At 49.3% G+C, this 27303-nt stretch overlaps 1 protein-coding gene across 2 annotated transcripts in view; it reads left to right on the top strand.

Annotated features, from left to right (window-relative positions):
• Positions 1–9658: 9658 nt before the first annotated feature.
• The window catches only part of erlec1 (endoplasmic reticulum lectin 1), a 62187-nt gene continuing 44542 nt past the window's right edge, over positions 9659–27303 (top strand). For both annotated transcript variants that reach the window (XM_072507874.1, XM_072507873.1), the window contains exons 1-2: positions 9659–9949; positions 22352–22456. In XM_072507874.1, coding sequence (XP_072363975.1) covers positions 9809–9949; positions 22352–22456 — 246 coding nt within the window. In that variant the 5' untranslated portion in view covers positions 9659–9808. The remainder of the gene's footprint in view (positions 9950–22351; positions 22457–27303) is intronic.

Here is a 27303-nt window from a genome sequence, read left to right as displayed (position 1 = left end):
ACTTAAAACAATTTAAGTTTTGAAGTAAACAAATGTAACTCTATATCCATGGGCTAAAGATTTCAGAGGAGGTGTATATATAAGGGGCTGGTATTTACAGGGTTACGGTGAAACTGAGTTTGGTACCACCCACACACTGGTGTAAGAAGAGGCACAATCCAGAGGGAGGGCCAGTATGGTGTTGAACAGAGGCATGTCAAAACTTAGACACGGAGGTAACTCCTTGCCTGTACCCTTTACTGTCTATATGTATACAGTCTTCTTCTTTTCTATGATTGGGTACCGAGCAACAATTATAATTTTACATCAAGATGGTCAAGCCAAGATTTTGGGCCAAAACTTCCTTGGAGTAACTATCAGTTGCAGATTGCCATTCCGTACAGACTTAGCTGTGTTAAAATGCAGAAGCGCCCGTCTCGATCCTGACGCAGGCCAATGAGATTTGAGCAGCGAAGTCCATCACAGAAGCATAGAATCCCTACAGTGCAGAAGGAGGCTATTCGGCCCATCAAGTCTGCACCGGCTCTCTGAAAGAGCACCCTACAAAGACCCAATCCCCCGTCCTATCCCCTAACCCCACCCAACCTTTGGACACTAAGGGGCAATTGAGCATGGCCAACCCATCTAACCTGCACGTCTTTGGACTGTGGGAGAAGTCAAACATGGGGTTGGGAATTGAATATCGAGAGAAGAGGAGCCAGACATGGGGTGGGAAGTCGGACCGGAAGGAGGACATTCAGACATTGGGAGAGGGCCATTATGTCAGGAATATCAGTGTGTATCGCTGTAATACCTCTTTCGTATTTATGAATCGGGCATTGGGTTGTTATGTTTTCCATGGTCTATTCAGTTGCACAGAGGAGTTTTTAATTTAATATTGCATCAAATATCCGCATCTGCCAATGGTTCGTGGGAGGGTTGAAACCTGAGACCTTTGTCGGATCTTTTATGAGGTGTTTGTTCGTGAATTCTTGTGAGGATCATTCATTTTTCCAAGCTTCTTCAAGGTTCAAATCATTTTGCCTGAGGTTGTGTGCAGAGGTCCAAAGTGGCTTACATTATTTCAAGCAGAGGAGAGCGATGTTGGTGAGATCCTGGTGGATGGCGAGATAAGTGTTTGTTTTCCTCAGTATGCTGAGCTTTACAGAGGGTTGCTGCATCACGATGGATCAGTGGCAGGATGGAAGAAGGGTGCGATGTAGAATCCTTACAGTGCAGAAGGAGGCCATTCGGCCCATTGAGTCTGCACTGACCCTTCGAATGAGCACTCTACCCATATCCACTCACCCAAACACCCCTCCCAAACCCCGTAACTCCATAATCTAACCTGCACAGCCCCAGACACTAAGGGGCAATTGAGAATGGCCAATCCACTTAATCTGTGCATCATTGGACTGTGGGAGAAAAGCAGAGCACCCGGAGGAAACCCATGCAGACACGAGGAGAATGTAAAAATTCCATACTGTGATCCAAGGCCATAATTGAACCCAGGTCACTGGCGCTATGAAGCAACAGTGCTAACCACTGTGCCACCGTGTCAGCACAGGTAGCCAAGGTGTTGGGTTCCAATGATGCATCTCATTGCAGTGTTCAGTTGGCCATCAACCAATCGAGTGTGGCTACTTCTGGTCCATACCGGCGCACAGTGCTCGGCTATATAGTACAGGAGGCCATCGCTGCAGCCTGTAGTGCGGTGCTTGCATATTTCTGGATCAAGTTGACCCTTTACTGTGCCTTGGTGACTGCTTTCTTCAGGTGGTTATGGAAGGTTAACATAGGGTCCATTTGCTCCAAGGTAAGATGAACTGGAGTCATGTCATACAAGGTTGCCTCAGAAGGTTACTTTCCGCATGTGTTTAGCATTCTTCTTATCAAGATTAAATGTGGTGACTGTTGTTTTATGGGGGTTGGTTTGAGCCTCCATTTCTGGAAGTACTCAGTCTGAATACTTCAAGAAATGGGTGTTCAAACCAAACCCCCACAAATGAACAATCCCTGTTCAAAGTGGATTGGATGTTATTGAAGGTGGCTGCTTTCATTGTCAGTAAGATTGTCAGCATATGCAAATTTGCATGACTTTATAGGCAGTATGTTGCTCACATAGACATTCAAAAATATCAGTGCCATAAGACATAGGAGCAGAATTAGGCCACGTCCATCGGGTCTGCTCCGCCATTCAATTATGGCTGATATTTTTCTCATGCCCATTCTCCTGCCGTCCCCCCAAAACCCCTGATCCCCTTATTAATCAAAAACCTATCCATCTCTGTCTTAAAGACACTCAGTGATTTGCCCCCCACAGCCCTCTGCGGCAAAGAGTTTCACAGATTCACCACCTCTGGATGAAGAAATTCCTCCTCATCTCTGTTTTAAAGGATCGTCCCTTTAGTCTGAGAGTGCCAGTACTGACCTTTGTGGTAGCCCATTGTCAAGGGATCAAAGCGAACTGGCTTTCTCACCAAGGTGGACACGTCACCATCTATTGCTCAGCATTGTCCAAAGCATGCATAGTGTTCAGGCCAAGGATCCTTGTGAGGTTCAGCATCAGGCCTTTAATACAGACCATGTCGTAAGCCGACAACAGTTGCACCGGTCTTGAGTTTCCTCTAGAAAGTGGCCTTAATGCGCATTGTGAGGGAAAGAGCTTGGTCGCAGCAACTACGCTTAGGCCAGAGGTTCACTGGTTCTTCAGGGGCCACAGCCTCGATGAGAGGATTGATTCTCCATGGAATGATACATTTTAGGAATTTGTACATTGTGCACAGAAATTATATTGGCCTATAGCTTGCTGGGTCATCAATCAGCTTGCCAGGTTTTAGTATGGCACAGACCAATTATCTCCCGCCATACTTTTGGGATACATCCAGATTCCATGGTTTTGCTGTACAGTTTCACAGGTCACTGGAGTCGCTTTGGGCCTTGTTGTTGGAGAAATTCTAGGAGGATATTTTCTCTGCCAGCCGCCTTCCCTTTCTTCATTGTCGCTCATCCTTCCTTCATCTCATCTATGCTGATGAGGTAACGGGTTTGTGGGGGTTGAAGGTCATTGTCTAGTCTAGTTGATGATGTCCCTCTCGCTTGGTGCTCTTGTCGAGAGGTCCTTTTGTATCTCCACTAATTTGGAGGCAAAAGAGGTGGGCTGGAGCCCAGTATTCCAAGGGATTTGCATCTCCAAGGTGGTGGAGGAGGATCCAAGCATAGCAACTTAGAGTATTTGGAATCCAGGTGCACCATTGATGCACCATTGAAAGCATTCTTTCTGGTTGTATCACAGCTTGATATAGTTCCTGCTCTGCCCAAGACCTCAGGAAACTACAAAAGGTTGTGAATGTAGCCCAGTCCATCACGCAAATCAGCCTCCCATCCATTGACTCTGTCTATAATTCCCCCTGCCTCGTGTTGCTCTCTTTATTTGGTTCTAAATATGGCGGTCAATATGGTCGCCTTCCTTAATACTAACTACGTTTGCTTTAGAGTTGCCATGTATTTTTTGATACCGCCACAAGGTTCAAACTCGAATACTGATCAAAGAGCCGATACACCAGTTAGTTCAAAGTCAATACTATTTATTTACATACACAGCAATATCTACTCATGCACAAAATACTACAGACTAAACTATCTCTAATGCTAAAGCCTATACTTAGCTTTGGGCGCCCACTCAGTCAGAGGAACAATGGCCGTTGTTCGGATCTGAGGCTGCTGGGGTCGAAGTGGTGAAGGGGAACAGCTAAGGTCGTCCGTCTAGTAACCAGCTTTGACCTTGGACTTACTTGCTTCTGGTGTAGCTGGTGGAAGGGTCTCCCCGCTTTGAGAGCCGATTCCAAGAGAGCGATTCTCTCTCGGGGCCTTCTTCTTATACCTGAAAGGGCTTCGCGCGCTTTTGGGCGGGCCTTGAACTTGGCCCCAATCAATTGGGCCATTGTAGCACAACAATTACTCACTCAAGTCGAGAAGAAATGAAATCAATCGAGGCTTTATTAAGCAAGACTTGTTTCCCAGCAGCTCAGTTACAGAATGCGGCTGCTGGGAGAACTCGAGCTCTTATACTCCGCCTTCAGGGCGGAGCCAGAAGGCGGCAGATCCAACCAGGACCCGGGACCTGTCAGCCAATAGCCTCTCGGCTTCACAGGTACCGTACTACCCCTCATACATACCACCACATTCATCCCTTGTTAAAAAAGAACCCGGCGGGGTGGTGGTTCGCATGGTGGTAGTTCGCATGGTGGTAGGGGTTTACAAAGGCTGGACCTGGAACAAATTTCGAACAATGGCTATGCATTTAGCCCAACCGTTAACTATGTACAAGTTCTGTCAGAATTATTATATACAGGTTTTGTCAGAATCATTATGTACAGGTTTTGTCAGAGTTATTTACAAGTTTTTCTGGTGTCACGCGGATTCCACGAGTCGAGCGGGTGCCCTGGTCATCCTAGTCGATCGCCTCAGCCCTGGTGGTGGTGCAGGTGCTGGCTCGGGCACTGTCGTCTCTGGGAGTGTTGCGCTGTTCGTTCCTGTTTCTTTACTCCTGGGCGGGCACGGGAGGAGGACCGATCCACCCGGGAAGGGGGCGGTCGTGGGGTGCGCCGGTGGCAAGGAGGGGGTGATCGGTGTTGGGAGTGTGTGTGTGTTTCCGGTGGGCGCCAGGTCCCACAGGGGAGACCGTGTCCTGTCGGCCGTCGGGGTACGCTACGTGGACGTACTGGGGGTTTGCGTGGAGAAGGTGAACCCTCTCGACCAACGGGTCCGATTTGTGCGCCCGCACATGCTTTCGGAGCAAGATGGGTCCTGGGGCTGCCAGCCAGGTCGGCAGCGACGTCCCGGAGGAGGACTTCCAAGGGAAGACAAGGAGGCGCTCGTGAGGCGTTTGGTTAGTGGTGGTACACAACAGAGACCGGATGGAGTGGAGGGCATCTGGGAGGACTTCCTGCCACCGGGAAACTGGGAGATTTCTGGACCGTAGGGCCAGTAGGACGGTCTTCCAGACCGTACCATTCTCCCTCTCTACCTGACCGTTCCCCCGGGGGTTGTAGCTGGTCGTCCTGCTCGAGGCAATGCCCTTGCTGAGCAGGAACTGACGCAACTCGTCGCTCATGAAGGAGGACCCCCTGTCGCTATGGATGTGCGCGGGGAAACCGAACAGTGTAAAGATGGTGCCGAGGGCTTTAATGTCTGTGGTCGCTGTCATGTCGGGGCAGGGGATGGCGAAGGGGAAACGGGAGTACTCGTCCACCACGTTCAGGAAGTATGCGTTGCGGTCGGTGGAGGGGAGGAGGTCTTTGAAATCCAAACTGAGGTGTTCAAAGGGAGGGAAGCCTTTATCAGGTGCGCGCTATCTGGCCTGAAAAAGTGCGGTTTGCACTCCACGCAGATTTGGCAGTTCCTGGTGACTGTACGGATCTCCTCTACCGAGTAGGGGAGGTTGCGGGACTTCACAAAATGGTAGAATCGAGTAACCCCCGGGTGGCAGAGGTCCGTGTGGAGGGCTTGGAGGCGGTCTACTTGTGCGTTGGCACATGTGCCGCGGGATAGGGAATTGGACGGCTCGTTCAGCTTTCCGGGACGATACAAGATCTCATAGTTATAGGTGGAGATTTCTATCCTCCACCGCAAGATCTTGTCGTTTTTTATCTTGCCCCGCTGTGCATTATCTAACATAAAGGCTACCGACCGTTGGTCAGTGAGGAGAGTGAATCTCCTGCCGGCCAGGTAATGCCTCCAATGTCGCACAGCTTCCACTATGGCTTGGGCTTCCTTTTCCACTGAGGAGTGGCGGATTTCTGAGGCGTGGAGGGTCTGGGAGAAAAAGGCCACGGGTCTGCCCGCTTGGTTGAGAGTGGCCGCCAGAGCTACGTCGGATGCGTCGCTCTCGACCTGGAAGGGGAGGGACCCGTCGATAGCGCGCATCGTGGCCTTTGCGATATCCGCTTTGACGCGGCTGAAGGCCTGACGGGCCTCTGTCGACAGGGGGAAGGTAGTGGACTGGATTAACGGGCGGGCCTTGTCTGCGTACTGGGGAACCCACTGGGCGTTATACGAAAAGAAGCCCAGGCAGCGTTTCAGGGCTTTGGAGCCGTGGGGAGGGGAAATTCCATGAGGGGGCGCATGCGTTCGGGGTCGGGGCCTATCACTCCATTGCGCACTACGTATCCCAGGATGGCCAGACGGTTGGTGCTAAAAACACATGTTTCCTCATTATAGGTGAGGTTCAGGGCGTTAGCGGTCTGGAGGAATTTGCGGAGGTTGGCGTCGTGGTCCTGCTGGTCATGGCCACAGATGGTTACTTTGTCGAGGTATGGGAACGTGGCCCGCAAACCGTGCTGGTCAACCATTCGGTCCATCTCCCGTTGGAAGACCGAGACTCCGTTCGTGATGCCAAATGGGACCCTTAGGAAATGGTAGAGCCGCCCGTCTGCCTCGAATGTCGTGTACTTGCGGTCACTCGGGCGGATGGGGAGCTGGTGGTATGCGGACTTGAGGTCCACGGTGGAAAAGACCTTGTACTGTGCAATCCGATTGACCATGTCGGATATGCGGGGGAGAGGGTACGCATCTAGCTGCGTGTACCTATTGATGGTCTGACTGTAGTCTACGATGATCCTCTGCTTCTCAACGGTCTTCACAACTACCACCTGGGCTCTCCAGGGACTATTGCTCGCCTGGATTATGCCTTCCTTCAGCAGCCGCTGGACTTCGGACCGGATAAACGTCCGGTCCTGGGCGCTGTACCGTCTGCTCCTAGTGGCGATGGGTTTGCAATCCGGGGTGAGGTTCACAAACAAGGAAGGCGGTTCAACCTTGAGGGTCGCGAGGCTGCAGATAGTGAGGGGGAGTATAGGGCCGCCGAATTGGAACGTTAGGCTCTGGAGGTTACACTGGAAGTCTAACCCCAATAGAGTGGGAGCGCAGAGTTGGGGGAGGACGTAAAGCCTATAGTTTTTAAACTCCCTCCCTTGCACCGTTAGGTTCGCGATGCAGAACCCTTGGATCTCTACTGAATGGGACCCCGCTGCCAGGAAAATCTTTTGGGTGCTCAGACGGATGGAAAGAAAACAGCATCTTACCGTATCCGGGTGGATAAAACTTTCCGTGCTCCCAGAGTCGATCAAGCATGGCGTCTCGTGCCCATTGATGTTGCCGTCTGGTTGTTGTTGCCGTCTGGAGCGTCCGGGGCCCAAATTGGTCCAGGGTCACCGAAGCCAGTCGTGGTTGTTGCGTCGCAGCGTTTTCTTCAGACCCCGTGGAGCCGTCTATTCTGGGGTCCTTGGCTATCAGCCAAGATGGCGGCATCCATGGATCGCACACGGTCGGGGGTGGACGAAATGGCCGTCCCCATGAATCGCACGTGGCCGGGGGGTCACAAGATGGCGGCGCCCATTCTCCCCTCGTGGTGTCCAGGACCCAAAATGGCGGCGCCCGCGGGTCGCACGTGGATCGTTGGGGGGGGCTGAGTCTGCTGTCCCCGTTCTCCCCCAGTGATTGCGGCGACCCCCCGGGACTGGCACACCACTGCGTAATGCCCCTTTTAGCCGCAGCTTTTACAAGTCGCTGAGCGGGCCGGGCAGCGCTGCCGGGGGTGTATCGCCTGCCCGCAAAAATAGCAGCGGGGCACACCGGGAGGGTCTGGTGCTCTAGCCGCGCAGGCTTGGGGGGAGGGGGTGCCGGGGAGTCGGTCGCAACGGGGGTCCACGGAGCCCAAGGGGCTGCCGCGCGGTCGGGGCCGTAGGCGCGGGCGTTTTGTGAGGCCACCTCGAGGGAGACCGCAAGGGCCCATGCCTCTGTGAGTCTAACAGTCTTTGGCGAATTTGCGAGGAAGGCATACCTGCCACAAACGCATCTCTAATTAGTAGCTCCGTGTGCTCGACCGTGCTCACCGACGGGCAGTTGCAGTTCCTCCCCAAAATCAAGAGTGCGCTGCAGAATTCGTCGAGCGATTCTCCGGGGATTTGCCGTCTCGTCGCGAGTTGGTGGCGTGCGTAGACCTGGTTTATGGGCCGAATGTAGATTCCTTTCAGCATGGTGAGCGCCGTCGGGAAATCCTCCGCGTCTTCGATGAGCGAGTAGATCTCCGGGCTCACCCTGGAATGCAGGACCTGCATTTTCTGATCTTCCGTGGTCCGGCCGGGGGCCGTTCGAAGGTAACCTTCGAAGCATTCTAGCCAGTGTTTAAACACGGCTGCCGAGTTTGCTGCATGGGGGCTGATTCGCAGACACTCCGGGGCGATCCGGAGCTCCATCGTCTTTTAAGCTTGCTTAATAAATTGTAGCGCAACAATTACTCACTCAAGTTGAGAAGAGATTAAATCAATCGAGGCTTTATTAAGCAAGACTTGTTCCGAGCAGCTCAGTTACAGAATGCGGCTGCTGGGAGAACTCGAGCTCTTATACTCCGCCTTCAGGGCGGAGCCAGAAGGCGGCAGATCCAACCAGGACCCGGGACCTGTCAGCCAATAGCCTCTCGGCTTCACAGGTACCGTATTACCCTTAATACATACCACCACAGCCGTATCATGATCACTCGGATTGATCTTGACCAATAAAGGGGTGGGTGCCCTGGTGGCTCGGCGTGTCCAAGGTGGCCATTGGCCTGGCTTTGTTTGTGCTTTTGGTTTGGGGAACTGGCACCATGAGGTCTGGAGCCAGATCGGTTACTTGAGTATCTTCCTTTGTTCCTGGAGATGGGCCATCAATATGCTAATGGAACTACAGTTTCAGTCTCATCTGGGAGCTGTGGTCCCAATACACGTACAGGCTCTGTGCCTGCCTGCTTTTTTAGCATTGTCCATAGTTCCCTGCAATCTTTACAAACATCCAATTTGTATTCTGGAAGTGGCCATCCTAGATGGCTACACTCGGAAAGGCAACCAGCATAATACCAGCATAATTAAGGACCCCACACAACGCGGACATACTCTCTTCCACCTTCATCCGTCTGGAAAAAGATACAAATTGAGGTCACGTACCAACCGACTCAAGACTGTTCTCTGCTGCCATCAGACTTTTGAATGGACCTACCTCGTATTAAGTTGATATTTTCTCTACACCCTAGTTGTGACTGTAGCATTACATTCTGTAGTCGCTCCTTCCTTCCCTATGTACTGTAAGAAGTCTTACAACACCAGGTTAAAGTCAAACAGGTTTGTTTCAAACACTAGCTTTCGGAGCACTGCTCCTTCCCTTTAACCTGGTGTTGTAAGACTTCTTAATGTGCTCACCCCAGTCCAATGTCGGCATCTCCCCATCATGGCTTCCCTATGTACGGTATGCATTGTCTATATTGCATGCAAGAAACAATACTTTTCACTGTATACTAATACATGTGACAATAATAAATCAAATCAAATCTGTCTCCTATTACTAAGCCAGTTTGGGATGTGTTGGTGGGGTTAGGTGAGGAGGAGGAGGAGAAGGTTCTTGTGGGACATAAAGACCAGCATGAATCTGCTGAGCACATGGTGTTTCTGTGCTGGAGACTCTCCAGGTGATGCGATAAGATGCACTGATTCCATCAGCACTGACTCGCAGATGTGTCTGGAATGCGTTTGGTCCACGGTGTTTAGCCCCGGCCGCCGTCGGTCGGCGGTAGCTGTCTTTGCGCTTTCCTGAATCCCGGCTGTCTGACCCCGGAAGTTCTATTGCTGCAACCTACCGGAAGCAGACGTGGCAGATGGAGCGTTTGCTGAAGGCGATGAAGCTGGGGCAGTGCAGCCGGCTCCGGGGCGCCGGCTCCCAGTATCAGCAGCGACCTTAGTTTGACATCGGCGGGGCCGCTGCGAAGGTGGGAAGTGTGCCGGTTGCAGTTGTCAGGATGTTGTGTAAAGGGTTGCCGGCCGTGCCCGCCCTGCTGCTGGTTTATGCTGCTGTGAAGCTGAGCTGGAGCAGGACAGCCCCTGTGTTAAGCGACGATGTCCCGTTCAGGATAACATGGCCCGGGGCCGAATTCACACTGGTCAGTACATCAGGCACATAACTGGGGTGTCTGGGAATGAAAGACAAATCTCCAGAACCCCCCGCTACCTGCAATCCTGGGGAAAATCACAGGACATTACAGCAATATAGTTATAATAATTATTGCACATGGAGGGAAAAGCCTACTTCTGATAGTCAAGAATAATCCAATTGGATAGTAGTGGTTAATGTAGTGAAGTTCCCCAGGAATTAATTAGTTTTGAGACCCATCCTGATATATATATTTTTTGATCTGGACCTGGGTGTACAGGGCACACTTTCAAAATTTACAGATGATACAAAACTTGGAAGCACTATGAACTGTGAAAGGTGATAGTGGAGAAATTCAAAAGGACATAGACAAGGTGCTGGAATTTGTGTAAGACACTAGTTCAACCTCAAGGTGCTGGAATGTGTATTGCATCCTTTTGTTGGCGTCACACCTCAGCAAAAAAATTATGAAATTGGAGAGTGCAGAAAGGATTCATGAGAATGGGTTTCAGGGATGAGGAGCTTCAGTTATGCAGATAGATTGGAGAATTCGGGATGCCTTGCAGAAAAGAAAGATGAGTGAGATTTGATTGAGATAATCAAATTCTTGAGTCTGGACAGTCGATAAGGAGAAACTGAGGATTGAAAACAAGAGGACACAGAATTGGCAAACAAAGCAAAAACAGCACGAGGAAAAATGTTTTCACGCAATGAGTGGTTATGGCCTGGAATGCTTTGCCTGAAAGTATGGTGGAGGTAGGTTCAGTCAAGGCATTCAAAAGGCAATTGGTCCCTTAACTGAAAGGAAAGGATGTGCCGCTTTATGGGGAGAATGTGGCAGAATGGCACAAGGTGAATTGCTCATTAGCAGAGCTGGTGCTGACATGATGGGGAAAATGGCTGCCTCCTAAGCTGTAACAATTGTGGGATTCTGTGATAATGAGGTATTTAGTTACATTCAATTGCTGTGGGAAAACAGGGTATTGTAAGGATGGGCATGTCTGCTGACCAAGGTGTCATAGTTGGATTTGGGAGGTCATGTGCTGAAACATCTTACAAAATGATTGACCAGATTTGGTAACCTTAATACAGCTTGACATTGCCACTTGGCTTGAGTGATGGGCAGCTTTTGGTTGGCACTGGATTTGGGGTTTACTCGTAACATGGGTGTGAATGTGCAAAACAACACAATGGTTGAAGCATTATAATTAATGGATGTTTTCAGCAAAGTATAATGCACGACTAACAGTGATGCTTGCTTGTGATTTCCTGGTCATCATCAGAAATTTGTTAATCGTTGATTGTGACACACAGGCAGTTGGCAGGCGATCGGAAGACATTCTGTGGTCAGTGTAAAGAAAACAAAAATAAATTGTGAGATTGCCAACTGGTAACTATACTGTTGGATTATTACATTAATTAAATGTTTATATTTTTCCAGTTCTTCCTATAGCTTCTCTAGCGACCTAACCAGTGCTCCTGAGGAACACTGGGGAATAATGTCTTCAGTAATCTGCACAATGTTTATTGCATCATAAGATGGTTTGTTAATTTTCTGCCAGGCTCTTTGTAGATATTGTGCAAATTCAAATTGGTTTGAATCATGATCTTGTGTGCTCAGTAATCTTGAATTATATCCTTAGTTTTACATTGTAGAGTGATTGTGTAACAGCAGCCTTAAAGACCGTGAGTTATTGCTCTGGAAAGAATTGTGGAACGAATAACCATGACAGACCTTAGATGAACTATAAAATATATATGTACATTTATATTTTTAAATTTCCAACCAAGGGGCAATTAAGCTTGTCCAATCCACCTTTTCGGCTGTGGGGGTGAGGCCCACGCAGGCATGGGGAGATTGTGCAAACTCCACACGGACAGTGACCCGGGGCTGGGATTGAAACCCGGTCCTCGGCGCCATGAGGCAGCATTACTAACTACAGCGCCATCATGCCGCCCTATGTTTTTTTAATATATATAGAGCTAGTTAAGAGCTGGGAAATTTGACTAAATAGCTTAGATTATATAAATTAATTGTTAATAACCAAAAATAACAAATGAATAAAATCCTTAATTGAATATAAAAATTGGGCAGGTCATGTGTTGAACCAGAGTAATGTGAAACTTGGTGGAGACTAGTTAGAAACTGAGCAACAATGTTCTTCAATGTCTGCAACTCCAAAAGATGGTTAGCTGCACATTTTTCTTTTCAGGAGCCGGCCATGCACCTTGGGTGCAGTTCTCCCATCGGGAGACTAAGTGCCGACGCCGGAGTCGGAGGCCGTCCCCAGCCCCCTATTCTCCCGCCCCCGGGGGGCTAGGAGCGGCGCCGCGTCATTTACGTGCGCCAGGCCTTGGTGCCGTGTAAATGACACGGCCGGCGCCGCGTAAATGACATCATATGCGCAGGTTGACCTGCGGCCAACTCGCGCATGCGCGGTTGCCGTCCTCCCCGCGGCCGCCCCGCAAGATGTCAGGTGGATCTTGCGGGGCGGCGGAGGAAAGGAGGTCCTCCTTCAGAGAGGCCGGCCCTCCGATCGGTGGGCACCGATCGCGGGCCAGACTCCTTTTGTGGTCCCCCCCCCCCCCCCCCCCCCCCCCCAGCATTCCTGCGGTGTTCCCGCCGGCAGCGACCAGGTGTGGACGGTGCCGGTGGGAACCTGTCGTGATGGGCAGTCTGCTCGGCCCATTCGGGCCGGAGAATCGCCGCTCGCCCGTTACAAAGAGCGAGTGGCGATTCTCCGAGCGGCCAGCCGTGATTCTCGCCGCGCCGGTTTGGGGGGGCGGGGGGGGTGGGAGAATCGCGTGCGGGTCCGTGGCGGGACCCGGGCGGTACCCCGGCGAATCTCCCACCCGGGGGGTGGGGGGGAATTCCACTCCTTGTGTTAGGTAGCTTTGATTTGATCAAGTGCAGGAGAATGTAACTGAAAATTAGGCTGCTATGAGGACCCAAGATGCGAAAACCTCAGTTTTTGACCATGTTTAACAGGCACGAAGCACTTTCTACCTGTCTGGTTAAGAACAAAGACTGCAGGGAGGATTTGCACTTTGACCACATCACTATGTGGTACAGGAAGCCGTTTGTCTGGGCATTGGGGGGGGGGGGTAAAAATGCATGTGGAATAGGATAGTATAGTCACGTGGATGTATACTGTTCTCTGTAGCCACAGTCCGGAATCTGTGTTGGCTGCCCGGTCGGTGCCAGGGTGAAAGATATAATAATATTAATCTTTATTTGCACCAGTACGAACAAAGAACAAAGAAAAGTACAGCACAGGAACAGGCCCTTCGGCCCTCCAAGCCCGTGCCAACCATGCTGTCCGACTAAACTACAATCATCTACACTTCCTGGGTCCGTATCCCTCTATTCCCATCCTATTCATGTATTTGTCAAGATGCCCCTTAAATGTCACTATCGTCCCTGCTTCCACCACCTCCTCCGGTAGCGAGTTCCAGGCACCCACTACCCTCTGTGTAAAAAAAAAAAAAAAAACTTGCCTCGTACATCTACTCTAAACCTTGCCCCTCGCACCTTAAACCTATGCCCCTAGTAATTGACCCCTCTACCCTGGGGAAAACCCTCTGACTATCCACTCTGTCTATGCCCCTCATAATTTTGTAGACGTCTAACAGGTTGCCCCTCAACCTCCGTCGTTCCAGTGAGAACAAACCGAGTTTATTCTTTTTTAAAACATTTTTTTTTAATTCTCCTTTTTCACATTTTCTCCCACATTTACATCCATCAACAATAAACAATAATCAGCAAGATATGTCAGTCCCCATAATAACAACGATCCCATCTACCCACCAACCCCCAAACCTCAACCCGCATGTTTACATAAACAAATGACAAAAAGGAATCGGGGATTACCCGGAGTCACCCTTAATCTTACACAGCTCCTCCCTTTCGCAAACTCCTCCGCTGCTTCCGCTGTTCCAAAATAAAAGTCCCTGAGCTTGTAAGTCACCCTCAGCTTCGCTGGATATACTATGCCGCACCGCACCTTGCTAATGTACAGTGCCCTCTTCACCCGGTTGAAGGCAGCCCGCCTCCTTGCCAGCTCCACCGTAAAGTCCTGGTATACACGTATACCAGCTCCAGCCCACTGCACCACCACCCGCTTCTGCTTGGCCCAGCTCAGGACCTTCTCCTTCACACTACCTACGGAAGCACAGAGTCACTGCCCTTGGCGGCTCACTCGCCTTTGGTACAGGCCTCCACGACCGATGAGCCCGATCCAGTTCATATCGGGAGGGATCACCCCCCCCCCCAATAGTTTTGCCAGCTTTGGTCGGCTTCGGTCCTTCAACTCCTTCGGGCAGCCCCACAATCCTCAAATTCTGTCGCCTGGATCTGTTTTCCAGGTCTTCCATTTTTCTCGCAGATCCTTGTTAGTATCCATCACCTTCCGCATCTCTTTCCCCATCGAGGCAAGTTGATCACCATGCTGCAATAACGTCTCCTCCACTTCCTTCAGCGCCTCCCCTTGCTCTCGCACCTCCGCTACTGCGCTCGCCACCTCCGTCCTCACCGGGGAAACCGCCTCCTCCACCAGCACACTCAAAACCTCCCTCATCTCCTTCCTCACCATCTCCATGCATTTCGCAATCTGCGCCAACTGCTTTTCATATTCCGCAGCCATCACCTTAGTTATTTCTTCAGCCGTAAGCAGTGCGGCCTTCCCTGGTGCTCCAGCCTTCATTTTCCTTGGTGACCTTTCCACTCCCCGACGGACCTTCAGCTGTTTTTTTTCGGCCGTTTTCTTGCTCACCCTCGACATTTTTCTTTGTTCTTTTTTTCCTCCTGTGTCTTCACTGTGCCTCCTCCGTGCCTTCTCCCTGCTTCTGCCTCCTCCGTGGACCCTGGGACCGGGCTTAAAGCCCCGAAAATGGCGTTGCCAAACTGGAGCCCTCCATTGTGCGGCCGCCTCCCGCCCGCCGTCACCGGAAGTCCTCCAAACCGAGTTTATTCAACCGCTCCTCATAGCTAATGCCCTCCATACCAGGCAACATTCTGGTAAATCTCTTCTGCGCCCTCTCTAAAGCCTCCACATCCTTCAGGTAGTGTGGCGACCAGAATTGAACACTATAAAGTAAGCTTACATTAACACTGCAATGAAGTTACTGTGAAAAGCCCCCAGTCGCCACATTCTGGCGCCTGTTTGGGTACACTGAGGGAGAATTCAGAATGTCCAAATTACCTAACAGCACATCTTTCGGGACTTGTGGGAGGAAACCCACGCAGACATTGGGAGAACATGCAGACTCCGCACAGACAGTGACCCAAGGTGGAAATCTAACCTGAGACCCTGGCGCTGTGAAGCAACAGTGCTAACCCCTCCCCCGCAGCTTAAAAAAAAAGAACATTGGGCATGAGGCGCAGAGTCCAAATAGGAATGACGACATGTAGAACGAGGAAACAGGTTCCACTGAGGGAGTTTGAGAGGTCAGGGCCCAAGGCAAGACCTTAACGGCAATAATCTCTGGATTACTAACTGAGCCATTTACAAATTGACATGGAATCAAACAGATCAGATAGTTTTTAAAAAATATATATTTTATTAAAGTTTTTCGATCAACCAAGAATTTTCCATTTTTACAACTTTGTAACAATATGTACATTGATCGTTTTTTAAAATAATATATTAACTAATGGCAAGTGCCAAGAACAAACAAGAAAAAAAACGAAGTAATAACATTGAGAAAATAAATATAAACAGCTAATATGTAACAAAATCAGAGCCCCCGAAGACCCGAATGCACCCTCCTCCTCCTCCCCCCCCCCCCCCTCCCCGGGTTGCTGCTGCTGTCTTTCCTGTTTTCCCTTATCGCTCTGCGAGATAGTCGAGGAACGGTTGCCACTGCCTGGTGAACCCCTGAGCCGAACCTCTTAGTGCGTACTTTATCCGCTCCAATTTTATAAACCCTGCCATGTCGTTTATCCAGGCCTCCACGCCCGGGGGTTTAGCTTCTTTCCACATAAGTAGAATCCTTCGCCGGGCTACTAGGGACGCAAAGGCCAAGACATCGGCCTCTCTCGCCTCCTGCACTCCCGGCTCTTCTGCAACCCCAAATATAGCCAACCCCCAGCTTGGTTCGACCCGGACCCCCACCACCTTTGAAATCACTCTTGCCACACCCACCCAGAACCCATGCAATACCGGACATGACCAGAACATGTGGGTGTGGTTCGCCGGGCTTCCCACGCAGCTCCCACACCTATCCTCCAGCCCAAAAAACCTGCTCAATCTTGCTCCCGTCATATGCGCCCTGTGTAGAACCTTGAATTGGATCAGGCTGAGCCTGGCACACGAGGACGAGGAATTTACCCTACTTAGGGCATCTGCCCACAGCCCCTCCTCAATCTCTTCCCCCAGCTCCTCCTCCCATTTTCCCTTCAGCTCTTCTACCATCGTCTCCCCCTCGTCTCATTTCCCTGTATATATCGGACACTTTACCATCACCCACCCATGCCCCCGAAATCACTCTGTCCTGGATCCCTTGCGCCGGGAGCTGCGGAAATTCCCTCACCTGTTGCCTCGCAAATGCCCTCACTTGCATATATCGAAATGCATTCCCAGGTGGCAACCCATATCTTTCTGTCAGTGCTCCCAGACTCGCGAACGTACCGTCCAAGAACAAGTCCTTCAGTTTCGCAATTCCTGCTCGCTGCCAGGATTGAAATACCCCATCTATCCTTCCCAGGACGAACCTGTGGTTGCTCCTTATCGGGGACCACACTGAGGCACCCGTCACTCCCCTATGTCGTCTCCACTGCCCCCAAATCTTCAAAGTCGCCACCACCACTGGGTTTGTGGTGTATTTTTTCGGGGAGAACGGTAACGGCGCCGTCGCCAGTGCTTTTAAACTTGTTCCCTTACAGGACGCCATCTCCAGCCTTTTCCACGCCGCCCCTTCTTCTTCCCTCATCCACTTACATATCATAGACACATTGGCGGCCCAAGTCACTCAGACTCGGCAGTGCCAGTCCCCCTCTATCCCTACTGCGCTGTAGGAACCCCCTCTTTACCCTTGGGGTCTTTCCGGCCCACACAAAGCTCATGATACTCCTATCCACCTTCTTAAAAAAGGCCTTTGTAATCAGTATGGGGAGGCACTGAAACACGAAAAGAAACCTCGGGAGGACCACCATTTTAATCGCCTGCACCCTACCCGCCAATGACAGGGGCACCATGTCCCACCTCCTAAAGTCCTCCTCCATCTGCTCTACCAGTCGTGTCAAATTAAGCTTATGCAAGGTTCCCCAGTTCCTGGCCACCTGGATCCCTAAATATCGGAAGTCGCTTGTTACTCTCCTCAGCGGCAGATCGTCTATTCCCCTGCCCTGTTCCCCGGGGTGCATCACAAACAGTTCACTCTTCCCCATATTCAATTTGTATCCCGAAAACTCTCCAAACTCCCTGAGTGTCTGCATTATCTCAAGCATCCCCTCCACTGGGTCCGCCACATATAGCAGCAAATCATCCGCATATAATGACACCCGATGTTCCTCTCCTCCTCTAAGCACCCCTCTCCACTTCTCAGAGCCCCTCAGCGCTATGGCCAATGGCTCAATTGCCAACGCGAACAGTAACGGGGACAGGGGGCACCCCTGTCTTGTACCCCTATATAATCGGAAGTAGTCGGATCGTTGCCTGTTTATAACCACACTTGCCACCGGGGCCCCGTACAGGAGCTGAACCCATCTAATGAACCCCTCTCCAAATCCAATTCTCTTCAGTACCTCCCACAGGTAGTCCCACTCCACTCTATCAAATGCCTTCTCTGCATCCATAGCCACCACTATCTCCGCCTCCCCCTCCGGTGGGGCATCATCATCACCCCCAGCAACCTTCGTATATTGGCATTCAATTGCCTCCCTTTAACAAACCCTGTTTGGTCACCATGTACCACCCCTGGGACACAGTCCTCTATCCTTGTCGCCATCACTTTGGCCAATAACTTGGCATCCACGTTCAGGAGGGAGATAGGCCTGTATGACCCGCACTGCAGCGGGTCTTTTTCTCTTTTCAGGATCAACGATATCGTCGCCTCCGACATCGTCGGGGGTAGTGTCCCCCTTTCCTTAGCCTCATTGAAGGTTCTCGTCAGAAGTGGGGCCAGCAGGTCCACATATTTCCTATAAAATTCCACCGGGAACCCATCTGGTCCCGGGGCCTTCCCTGCCTGCATGTTCCCGATTCCTTTTACCACCTCCTCCACCTCAATCTGCGCTCCCAGTCCTGCCACCTCCTGCTCCTCAACCTTCGGGAACCCCAACTGGTCTAGGAAATGTATCATTCCCTCTTTCCCTTCCGGGGGTTGGGCCTTATACAGCCTCTCGTAAAATACCTTAAACACCCCGTTCACCCTCTCCGCTCTCTGTTCCATCCTTCCCTCCTCGTCTCTAACTCCTCCGATCTCTCTCGCCGCCCCCCTCTTCCTAAGTTGTTGGGCCAGCAGTCGGCTCGCCTTTTCCCCGTATTCATATTGTATTCCCTGTGCCTTCCTCCACTGCGTCTCCGCCTTACCCGTGGTCAACAGGTCAAAGTCGGTATGTAGTCTCCGTCTTTCCCTGTATAGTCCTTCGTCCGGAGCCTCCGCATATTGCCTATCCACCCTCAGAATCTCCCCGATCAGTCTCTCCCTTTCTTTACCCTCTTGTTTCCCCTTATGGGCCCTTATGGAGATCAGCTCCCCTCTAACCACCGCCTTCAGCGCCTCCCAGACTACTCCCACCTGGACCTCTCCATCATCATTGACCTCTAGGTACCTTTCAATACATCCCCTCACCCTTCCACATACCCCCTCGTCCGCCAACAGTCCCATGTCCAATCTCCAAAGTGGGCGCTGCTCCTTTTCCTCACCTAGTTCCAGATCTACCCAATGTGGGGCATGATCTGAAATGGCTATAGCCGAATACTCCGTTCCTGCCACCTTCGGGATCAGCGCCCTTCCCAGGACAAAGAAGTCTACCCGGGAGTACACTTTATGGACGTGGGAGAAGAAGGAAAACTCTTTACTCCTCGGTCTAGCAAATCTCCAGGGATCCACTCCTCCCATCTGCTCCATAAAGCCCTTAAGCACCTTGGCCGTTGCCGGCCTCCTCCCGGTCCTAGATCTGGACCGGTCCAGCACCGTGTTGAAGTCCCCCCACCCCCCCCCATTACCAACTTTCCCATCTCCAGGTCCGGGATGCGCCCCTACATACGCTTCATAAAATTCGCATCATCCCAGTTCGGGGCATATATGTTCACCAGCACCACCGCCTCACCTTGCAATCTGCCACTCACCATCATGTACCTGCCCCCACTGTTCACCACTATGGTCTTCGCCTCAAACGATACCCGTTTCCCCACCAATATTGCCACCCCTCTATTTTTCGCATCTAAGCCCGAGTGGAATACCTGTTCCACCCATCCTTTTCTTAATCTGACCTGATCCGCCAATTTCAGGTGCGTCTCCTGAAGCATAACCACATCCGCCTTCAGCTTCTTTAGGTGCGCAAATACCCTTGCCCTCTTAATCGGTCCATTCAACCCTCTCACGTTCCGCGTGATCAACCGGGTTGGGGGGCTCTTTACCCCCCCCCCCCCATCGTCGACTAACCATCCCCTGTTTTAAACCAGCTCCTCACCCGGTTCCCACGCACCCGTTTGTCCCCCAGATGGCGCCCTCCCGTCCCGACCAACCCATCCCGTATCAGCTCCCCCTTCCCCTCAGCAGCAGCAACCCAGTTAATCCCCCCCCCCCCCCCCCCGCTAGAATACCCTCTAGCTTGATTGCTCCCCCCATATTGCTTCCGGGAGTCAGCAGTCAGCAAACTCTGGCTGACCTCGGCTTCCCCCGTTTATCCTTAGCCTCCCTGCGTGTGAGGCCCCCTCCTTCCTGCGCCCACTTTTCCCGCCACAGTTTCCATAGCGCGGGAACAAAGCCCACGCATCCCTCTCGGCCCCGCCCCTGATGGCGGAGCTCCCTCTCTCCTTCCCCGTCCCCTTCCCCACCGGCGCCCACATTTCTTTGTGTCGTCCCCCCCTTCGAAGTGATAAAAATTCCCCCATCTGATTTACAATTCCTTGCCACCACCTCGCTACTTCTTTCCAAACATCCATTCCCAAATGTAGTCCAACTTCTCCTCTTGGATATCTGTCCACGCCTCCTCTGCCGTCTCGAAGTAGTGGTGTTTGCCCTGGTGTGTAACCCACAGTCTTGCCGCCTGCAACATTCCGAATTTCACTTCCTTCCTGTGGAGCACCGCCTTGGCCCGATTGAAACTCGCCCTCCTTCTCGCCACCTCCGCACTCCAATCTTGATACGCGCGGATCACCGCGTTCTCTCACCTGCTACTCCGTGCCTTCTTAGCCCAACTCAGGACCATCTCCCTGTCCTTGTAGCGGTGGAATCTCACCACTATTGCTTGCGGTATTTCCCCTGCCTTTGGTCTTCTCACGAGGACCCGGTATGCTCCCTCCACTTCCAGGGGGCCCGTCGGGGCCTCAGCTCCCATTAAGGTATGGAGCATCGTGCTCACCTACGCCCTAACGTCCGCTCCCTCTGCCCCTTCGGGAAGACTCAAAATCCTTAAGTTCTTCCTCCTCGAGCTATTTTCCAGGGCTTCCAGTCTCTCCATACACCCCTTATGCAGTGCCTCGTGCGTCTCCGTCTTCACCACCAAGCCCTGTATCTCGTCCTCATTTTCGGCAGCCTTTGCCTTCACTCCACGGAGCTCCATCTCTTGGGTCTTTTGCGTCTCCTTTAACCCCTCAATCGCCTGCAGCATCGGCGCCAGCACCTCCTTCTTGAGCTCCTCCACACATCGCCGGAGGAACTCCTGCTGTTCCAGGCCCCACACCATCTGGGCTCCCTCAGCCGCCATCTTGCTTCTCCCTTCCCTTCTCTGCCGCTGCTCCAGAGGATCCTCCGCAATCTGGCCACTACTATCACTTCTTTCCATCCACACCCGGGGGGACTCCTTCCTTTGTCGCCTCACACTGGGTTTAGCCTTTAAAAATTTCCGTTGGGGCTCATGATAAGAGCCCAAAAGTCCGTTGAAACGGGAGGTGCCGAAACGTGCGACTTAGCTGGTCATCGCCGCAACCGGAAGAACAGATCAGATAGTTGAATACGTGGCTCAAAGGATGGAGTAGAAGACGGTTTTCTTCATGGAGCACTGGCAAGTTTAATAATTAGGACTGTATTTTTGGCTTTAAACTAAATTGTGGGCATCGAGTAGTGGTATGAGGAAATTTATAAATTTATAAAGTCAAGGATGCAGAGCAGTGTCATGGTTTGGGTAAAATAAGCAGCGTGCAACCAACAGGAACAAAATTTAATGATGAGGGTGCGGTGCATTCATTAATACAATCAAATCAGGGATATTAGTTAAAAGATGAAATTAAAGGTGCTTCACCTGAATGCACAAAATATCTGTAAATTGAAGATAGAAGAACTGATGACATAAATAGAAGTAAGCAAGTTGGTGTCATTGCCATGGCAGAGGCGACCGTTGGGAACTAAATATTCAAGAGTACTTGACTAGAAGACAGACTAAAATGGAGTGGAAATAGCGAGGTAGCCCCGATAATAAAAATAACAAGTCAGGAATGAGGGAAGGATCTTGACTCAGAATTCCTGGAATGGCGGGACGGACGTATGAGGAGAGACGGAGTCGGTTAGGATTGTATTCGCTGGAGTTCAGAAGAATTAGTGGGGATCTCATAGAAACCTATGAAATCCTAACAGGACTAGACAGAATAGATGCAAGAAGGATGTTCCCAATGGTGGAGGTGTCCAGAACCAGGTATCAAAGTCTGAGAATATGGGATGAGCAGTTTCCTCACCCTGATGGTGGTGAGCCTGTGGAATTCATTCCCACAGGAAATAGTTTAGGCCAAAACGTTATGTTTTCAAGAAGAAGTTAGATATTGTACTTGGGGTGCAGGAGGTCAAAGGATATTGGGGGAAAGTGTGATTAGGCTATTGAATTGGATGACCAGCCATGATGATGATGATGAATGGCAGAACAGGCTCAAAGGGCTGAATGGTCTCCTCCTGCTCCTATTTTTTTTTTTTTGTTTCCATGTTCTTTTCCGATGATATTGTGGTCTTTGGCTGTGAAACTAATATCCCATGGCAGCGTAGTTTATTATTATCTTATACTTCATGAACATAAAAATAAGTACGTGCAGGTGAATCACCTTAATTGTGTATAGTTTGGGTTTGAATGGTGGAAGTGCCCCCAACAATATTGTATCCCTGTTCTCTGCTGTAAAGTTGATGTTTTGCTTGTAGGTGTTAGCATGTAGTAAGGAAAAGTTTAAGTTGTACACTGGTGTACAGTGCAATATTCTACTTGTAAAAATGTAGATGGTCATGAAACATAATTGTTATTAATTATGTATTTTGTTTTCAGCCATCCACAGGGGGCCTGTATAGACCTGATGACTACATAATTATTACTACAGTGCATAATGAAAGATACAAATGTATGTTGCCATCAATTGGAAATGGAGACCAGGTAAGCCTAGGATTTATGTTGTAATCTTTTTGCAAATGCTCTCTATGATAGCTTTGTAATGTGATGATCATGTATTACCTAACATTGTATAAATATATTTATTTAACATTCATTTGTTTGTGCAAAGCCACTGATATTAATCATCCTTAGTTAAAAACAAACCCTTCTGTGTAAGGAAGGACCTTTTTAAAAATGCTTTGTGAATACTCTTTAGCTCAATTTGCATAAGTTGGGAGTAGACAACAAGCAGTAAAAACTTAATTTTCTTCATTGTAATATAAAGCACTGTTTATATTAGCCATTCTGAACAGTTACACTTCACAGCTATAGTGCTGCCCTTCTCATAAATTCATCTTTAGTCGTTTCACCAGGAGGTGGAATAAAGTAATGGGCATTAAAGGTATTTACTAGCATCTGACTCCAAATAATGTCAACATAAAAGAGTTACTCCGGTTATGTGACAATATGTACTCTAGCCTCAGTCCTACAGTGTCTCAGGTGGTAAAGGCAGAGTAGCTGAGTCATGCACACCAGTTAAATCATTGATCCCTAGCATGTGCTCAGCCAGCTGAAGCATGCTGCTGTACCAAAGTATAGCCAGAGCATCTCCAGAAATGGGTTCTCTTATGAATCCCACACCCGTGCCTATGGGGTACTTTAAGGATCTAAACGACTCCCCCTCTACATGTGGACCTACCAGGCTGCACAGTCAGCTTCTACTTGTGCAGCACAGACACAACAGGCTAAATGATCTGCTCCTGCGCTGTAACCGTTCCATAATATATGCTGATCACTCCCAACTCTACGTCTCCACCACCTCATTCAACTCTTTCACTACCTCAACACTGTCAAACTGTATGTTCACGTTTAGTACGGTAGCATAATGGCAAGCCCAGTTGCTTCACAGCTCCAGGGTTCGATTCCCGGCTTGGGTCACTGTCTGTGCGGAGTCTACACGTTCTCCCCAGGTCTGCATGGGTTTCCTCCGTGTGCTCCGGTTTCCTCCCACAGTCCAAAGATGTGCAGATTAGGTGGATTGGCCATGCTAAAATTGCCCTTACTGTCCAAAAGGGTCAGGCGGGGTTATGGGGGTAGTGTGGAAGCGTGGGCTTAAGTAGGGTGCTCTTTCCAAGGTGTGGTGCGGACTAGATGAGCCGAATGGCCTCCTAATGCACTGTAAATTCTATGATTCCATGATTCAACATCCATTCGTGTGTTGAACTGCAATTTCTTCCAGTTAAACATTGAAAAAATTGAAACTATCGACTTGTGCTCCCTCCACAAGCTGTTTTCCTTGCCACCAATTTCTTCCCTTACCCCAGCCACACTCTGGTTGAAGTAACTGTTCATTGCTACATTGGTCTATTTGATCTCAAATTGAACTTCCAACCCTGTTCAAAAGATCATTTCGTTCCATTTGACACTGAAGCCTTTATTTATGTATTTGCTACCTCTACATGATTATTCCAATGCTGTCCTAGTTGACCTTGCAACACCTAGCTTCCATAAACATGAGCTTATTCAAAACTCTACTGCCTTTATCCTATCACCCATCAAGTACCACTCGCCTATCTCTCCTGTCCTTACTGACCTATGTTAGCTCCTGGTCCACCAGTACCTCAAATTGAATATTATAATCCACGTGGCCCCACCCTATATCTCTGTTATCTTCTACAACGGTCTACCCTACTTTGGTTCTCACCCCCACACCGCGTGAATAATCTATAAATGGATTACATTGTCAAAGGTCCCTGAAATCCCGTTTTGTTTCTTCATGATGTTATGAAACCCAATTTAACTTAACTTGAGTGCAGAGGTGTGGAACTCTTGAAGTCCCAAGAAATCTCAGACGTCCACACAGGCTGGGAGCGGGCTGCATATGAGCAGATTAGTGCTTTTTGGGGCCCAGGTCAGGTAACCGGGAGCGGAGCAACATGGCAGGAGATGTTCCAGACACAGGACAAAGAGGACGGGACAGGGAAAGATACCAAGAAGTGAACTACATAGTGGACAAGGGAGAATCCCAAGAAGTGAGCCAGACAGTGGACAAGGGAGGTCCCAAGAAGTGAGCCAGACAGTGGACAAGGGGAGGTCCCATGAAATGAGCCAGTCAGTGGACAAGGGAGAGGGCACAGGGAGCACTTCCAAAAAGAAGAGTCCCAGGTAAGAGACAGGAAATAAAGATAGGTCCCAATTAAATTAACATAAAAGAAACAAGCAGAGAAATGGGCTCCAGTTAGAGAAAGGGCTGTGGGGGAACAGACTTTCAATAAAGTGGGTTCAGGAGAAGCCTTGGTAACTAAAGCGGGCTGTTGGGACAAAGGTACCCCTTTGGACCAGTAGTGTTCTCCTCGGCACAGCTGAAGATCTGAAGTTGTGTCTGCAATTTGATGCTTGGGTGCATTGCCAGGAACTCGGGGGAACGGAATCTCGGAAAGTGAGATTGAAACCTGTGATTTCTGGTGTTATTGAGGCATGGACAGAGTCTGGTAATTGAAGAGAGCTCAGGAGTAACCCGGAAGATCTAAGAGGGCAGCCAAAGATTAGTGACATGCTGCTGGCCATTTGGGCAAAGGTACTCCTTTAGAGCAGTAGTATTCTGCTTTGTGTGACCAAAGCTTGTGAGTTGATGTTTGAACCTCGTTGGAAATCCAGGAAAACAGAACCTCGGAAGGTGAGATTGAAACCCTGCGAAGTGGGCCATCATTGAAGCTGCCTTAGTTGCAGCACCTTTTGGAGAGAAATGCAAGTCATGATCTTCAACAGGGAAGCATGGAAACCCTGGGGTGGTGGGGGGGGGGGGGAGAAAGTTTCCGTAAGTTTGGTTTACTTGTGATGAATGCAGAAATTTCAGATGTATTGTGTTATAAGCGTTTGGTGAAGTAAGGGTTAAAAGCCTGGGTTAAACTGTGTTTGACTGCTGAAGTCATGTTTTTAAAAGAATCTTGGTTTGAAAGACAGCAAAGCTTTTAGGAACCTGTGTTGCAATTAACCATCATAAAAGCTTGGGCTAATGCAATTTTGGTTTGATTAAGGGGATTTCCTGGGGAATTAATTCAATGTCATTACTGGGTGGAGCTAAGGCATCAGACATTTTGAGAAAGCATTTTCAATTGAATTCTGATTATGGCTGAAGCTGAAACCAAGTAATACAGTTTGTTCTCACTGCTAGTTAGTTAAATGGGATGAACTGTATTTAAAGTAGTGCAGACTTGCCTGAGGACAAGGGAGAACTGAAACAAGCCAGTTGAAAACAGCTTTTGAAGACACCCTGCCAGAGTTTATGCAGGGGATCGGGCCAGAGCCAGATCTCTTCTGTAACTCATTCTCAAAGAATAATTGTAAAGCAAGTATTACGCTGTGCCATTGGTGGATTGAGAGCTGAGATGGTTTATTTTCTTCTTTTAGTGGGAATAAAGATAGCAAGTAAGGGTATTGTATTCACTGTGCTGAGTAGTATTATTTAAGGAGTAATTGTAAGCTATTTTCGGTGTGATGTTAAAGATTTTGATACTATGTTAGTAATAAAGCTTTGTTTTGCAATACCATACCATAAACAATACTACTCAGCACAGTGGCTGGTTGAGCACAGGGCTAAAAGGCTGGCTTTTAAAGCAGACAAAGGCAGGCCAGTAGCACGGTTCAATTCCCATACCAGCCTCCCCGAACAGGGGCCGGAATGTGGCGACTAGGGGCTTTTCATAGTAACTTCATTTGGAGCCTACTTGTGACAATAAGTGATTTTCATTTCATATCCCTATTTCTTCATGCAATCACTCCTGGAAAAAAGTATCCTTTCCCCAGTTTTACAAAATTAAAATAAAATATTGGGGATTTGGTCCAGTATCAGAGCCACTGTTGGGGTCCGGTCTGGGATCTTAATAACTCTGTGTTATAGATGTCTAGGTAGGTTGTTAAGAATCCATGGAATCCGTTTTGGTTACATCTTACATTTATTGTTGTCTGGGGTGTTTTTGACCACAGTTTGCCTGTTAATTCATATGTACCTCAGAGTAATCCTGAATGTTAGAGTATAAGAAAGGTATTGTAAATTGTTTTATTCTTCTGACCTTGCATAGTAACATGTGTTTGTTCACAACCGATGGAATCTTGTAGCTTTGCTCACAGAGCATGCGTCTTGAATCTCAAACTTTGTCTACTTTAAACAAAACATTATTGGTCCCGAACTGGATCTTGCCAACAACTTGGGGGGGGCGTCTGGCCAAGGACCCTGACAGTAATCAGCCCCACAAATCAGTTACTACATTTTATCTCAATGACAGCTGTGTATCTTTTTTAAAAAGTCTAAATGTATGGCTTAACTTGTTACTGCTATAGACTGAATGTGGTAAAATAAGTGTGACTCGGGTAGAAACGGAAAGATAATTGCGTCAAATCTGAAGACATTTGGCAGCATTTTAACTACTATCTTTTGTGATGTTAAAGAACACCATAAACTCTTATAATTGTGCTGGCTGCGGCACTGTAAATCCTTTTTATTATGCAAGGCTAAGTAAAGAGACATGCTGTTGAAATTTAGCATTTTTGTAACTGTCCTGATGAGTGCAAGACAAAAAGCTTTGACAGCATGTCTCTTTTTTTCAGCAAAACTCAAGTTCTGTACAACCAAGCCACTAACAGAAAATATTTTTCTATCAATGTTGTAGCACAGCATATACTTTAGTCCAGTAGCCTATTGCAATCACTTAACTCCACAGAAATACTATTAATGCAGCAGAAGATTTTCTAAAATTTCTGTGTAGGTTGAATATAAAATAACATGGAACCAATTTGACTTTGGGGAAGCAAATCTGGTAGAGTTGTGTTTACAGTAAATGCAAAACATG

Source organism: Scyliorhinus torazame, chromosome 1 (genome assembly GCF_047496885.1).
Source record: "Scyliorhinus torazame isolate Kashiwa2021f chromosome 1, sScyTor2.1, whole genome shotgun sequence".
In the NCBI taxonomy this organism is placed as follows: Eukaryota; Metazoa; Chordata; class Chondrichthyes; order Carcharhiniformes; family Scyliorhinidae; genus Scyliorhinus; species Scyliorhinus torazame.
This window is presented reverse-complemented; position numbering and strand designations above follow the sequence as displayed.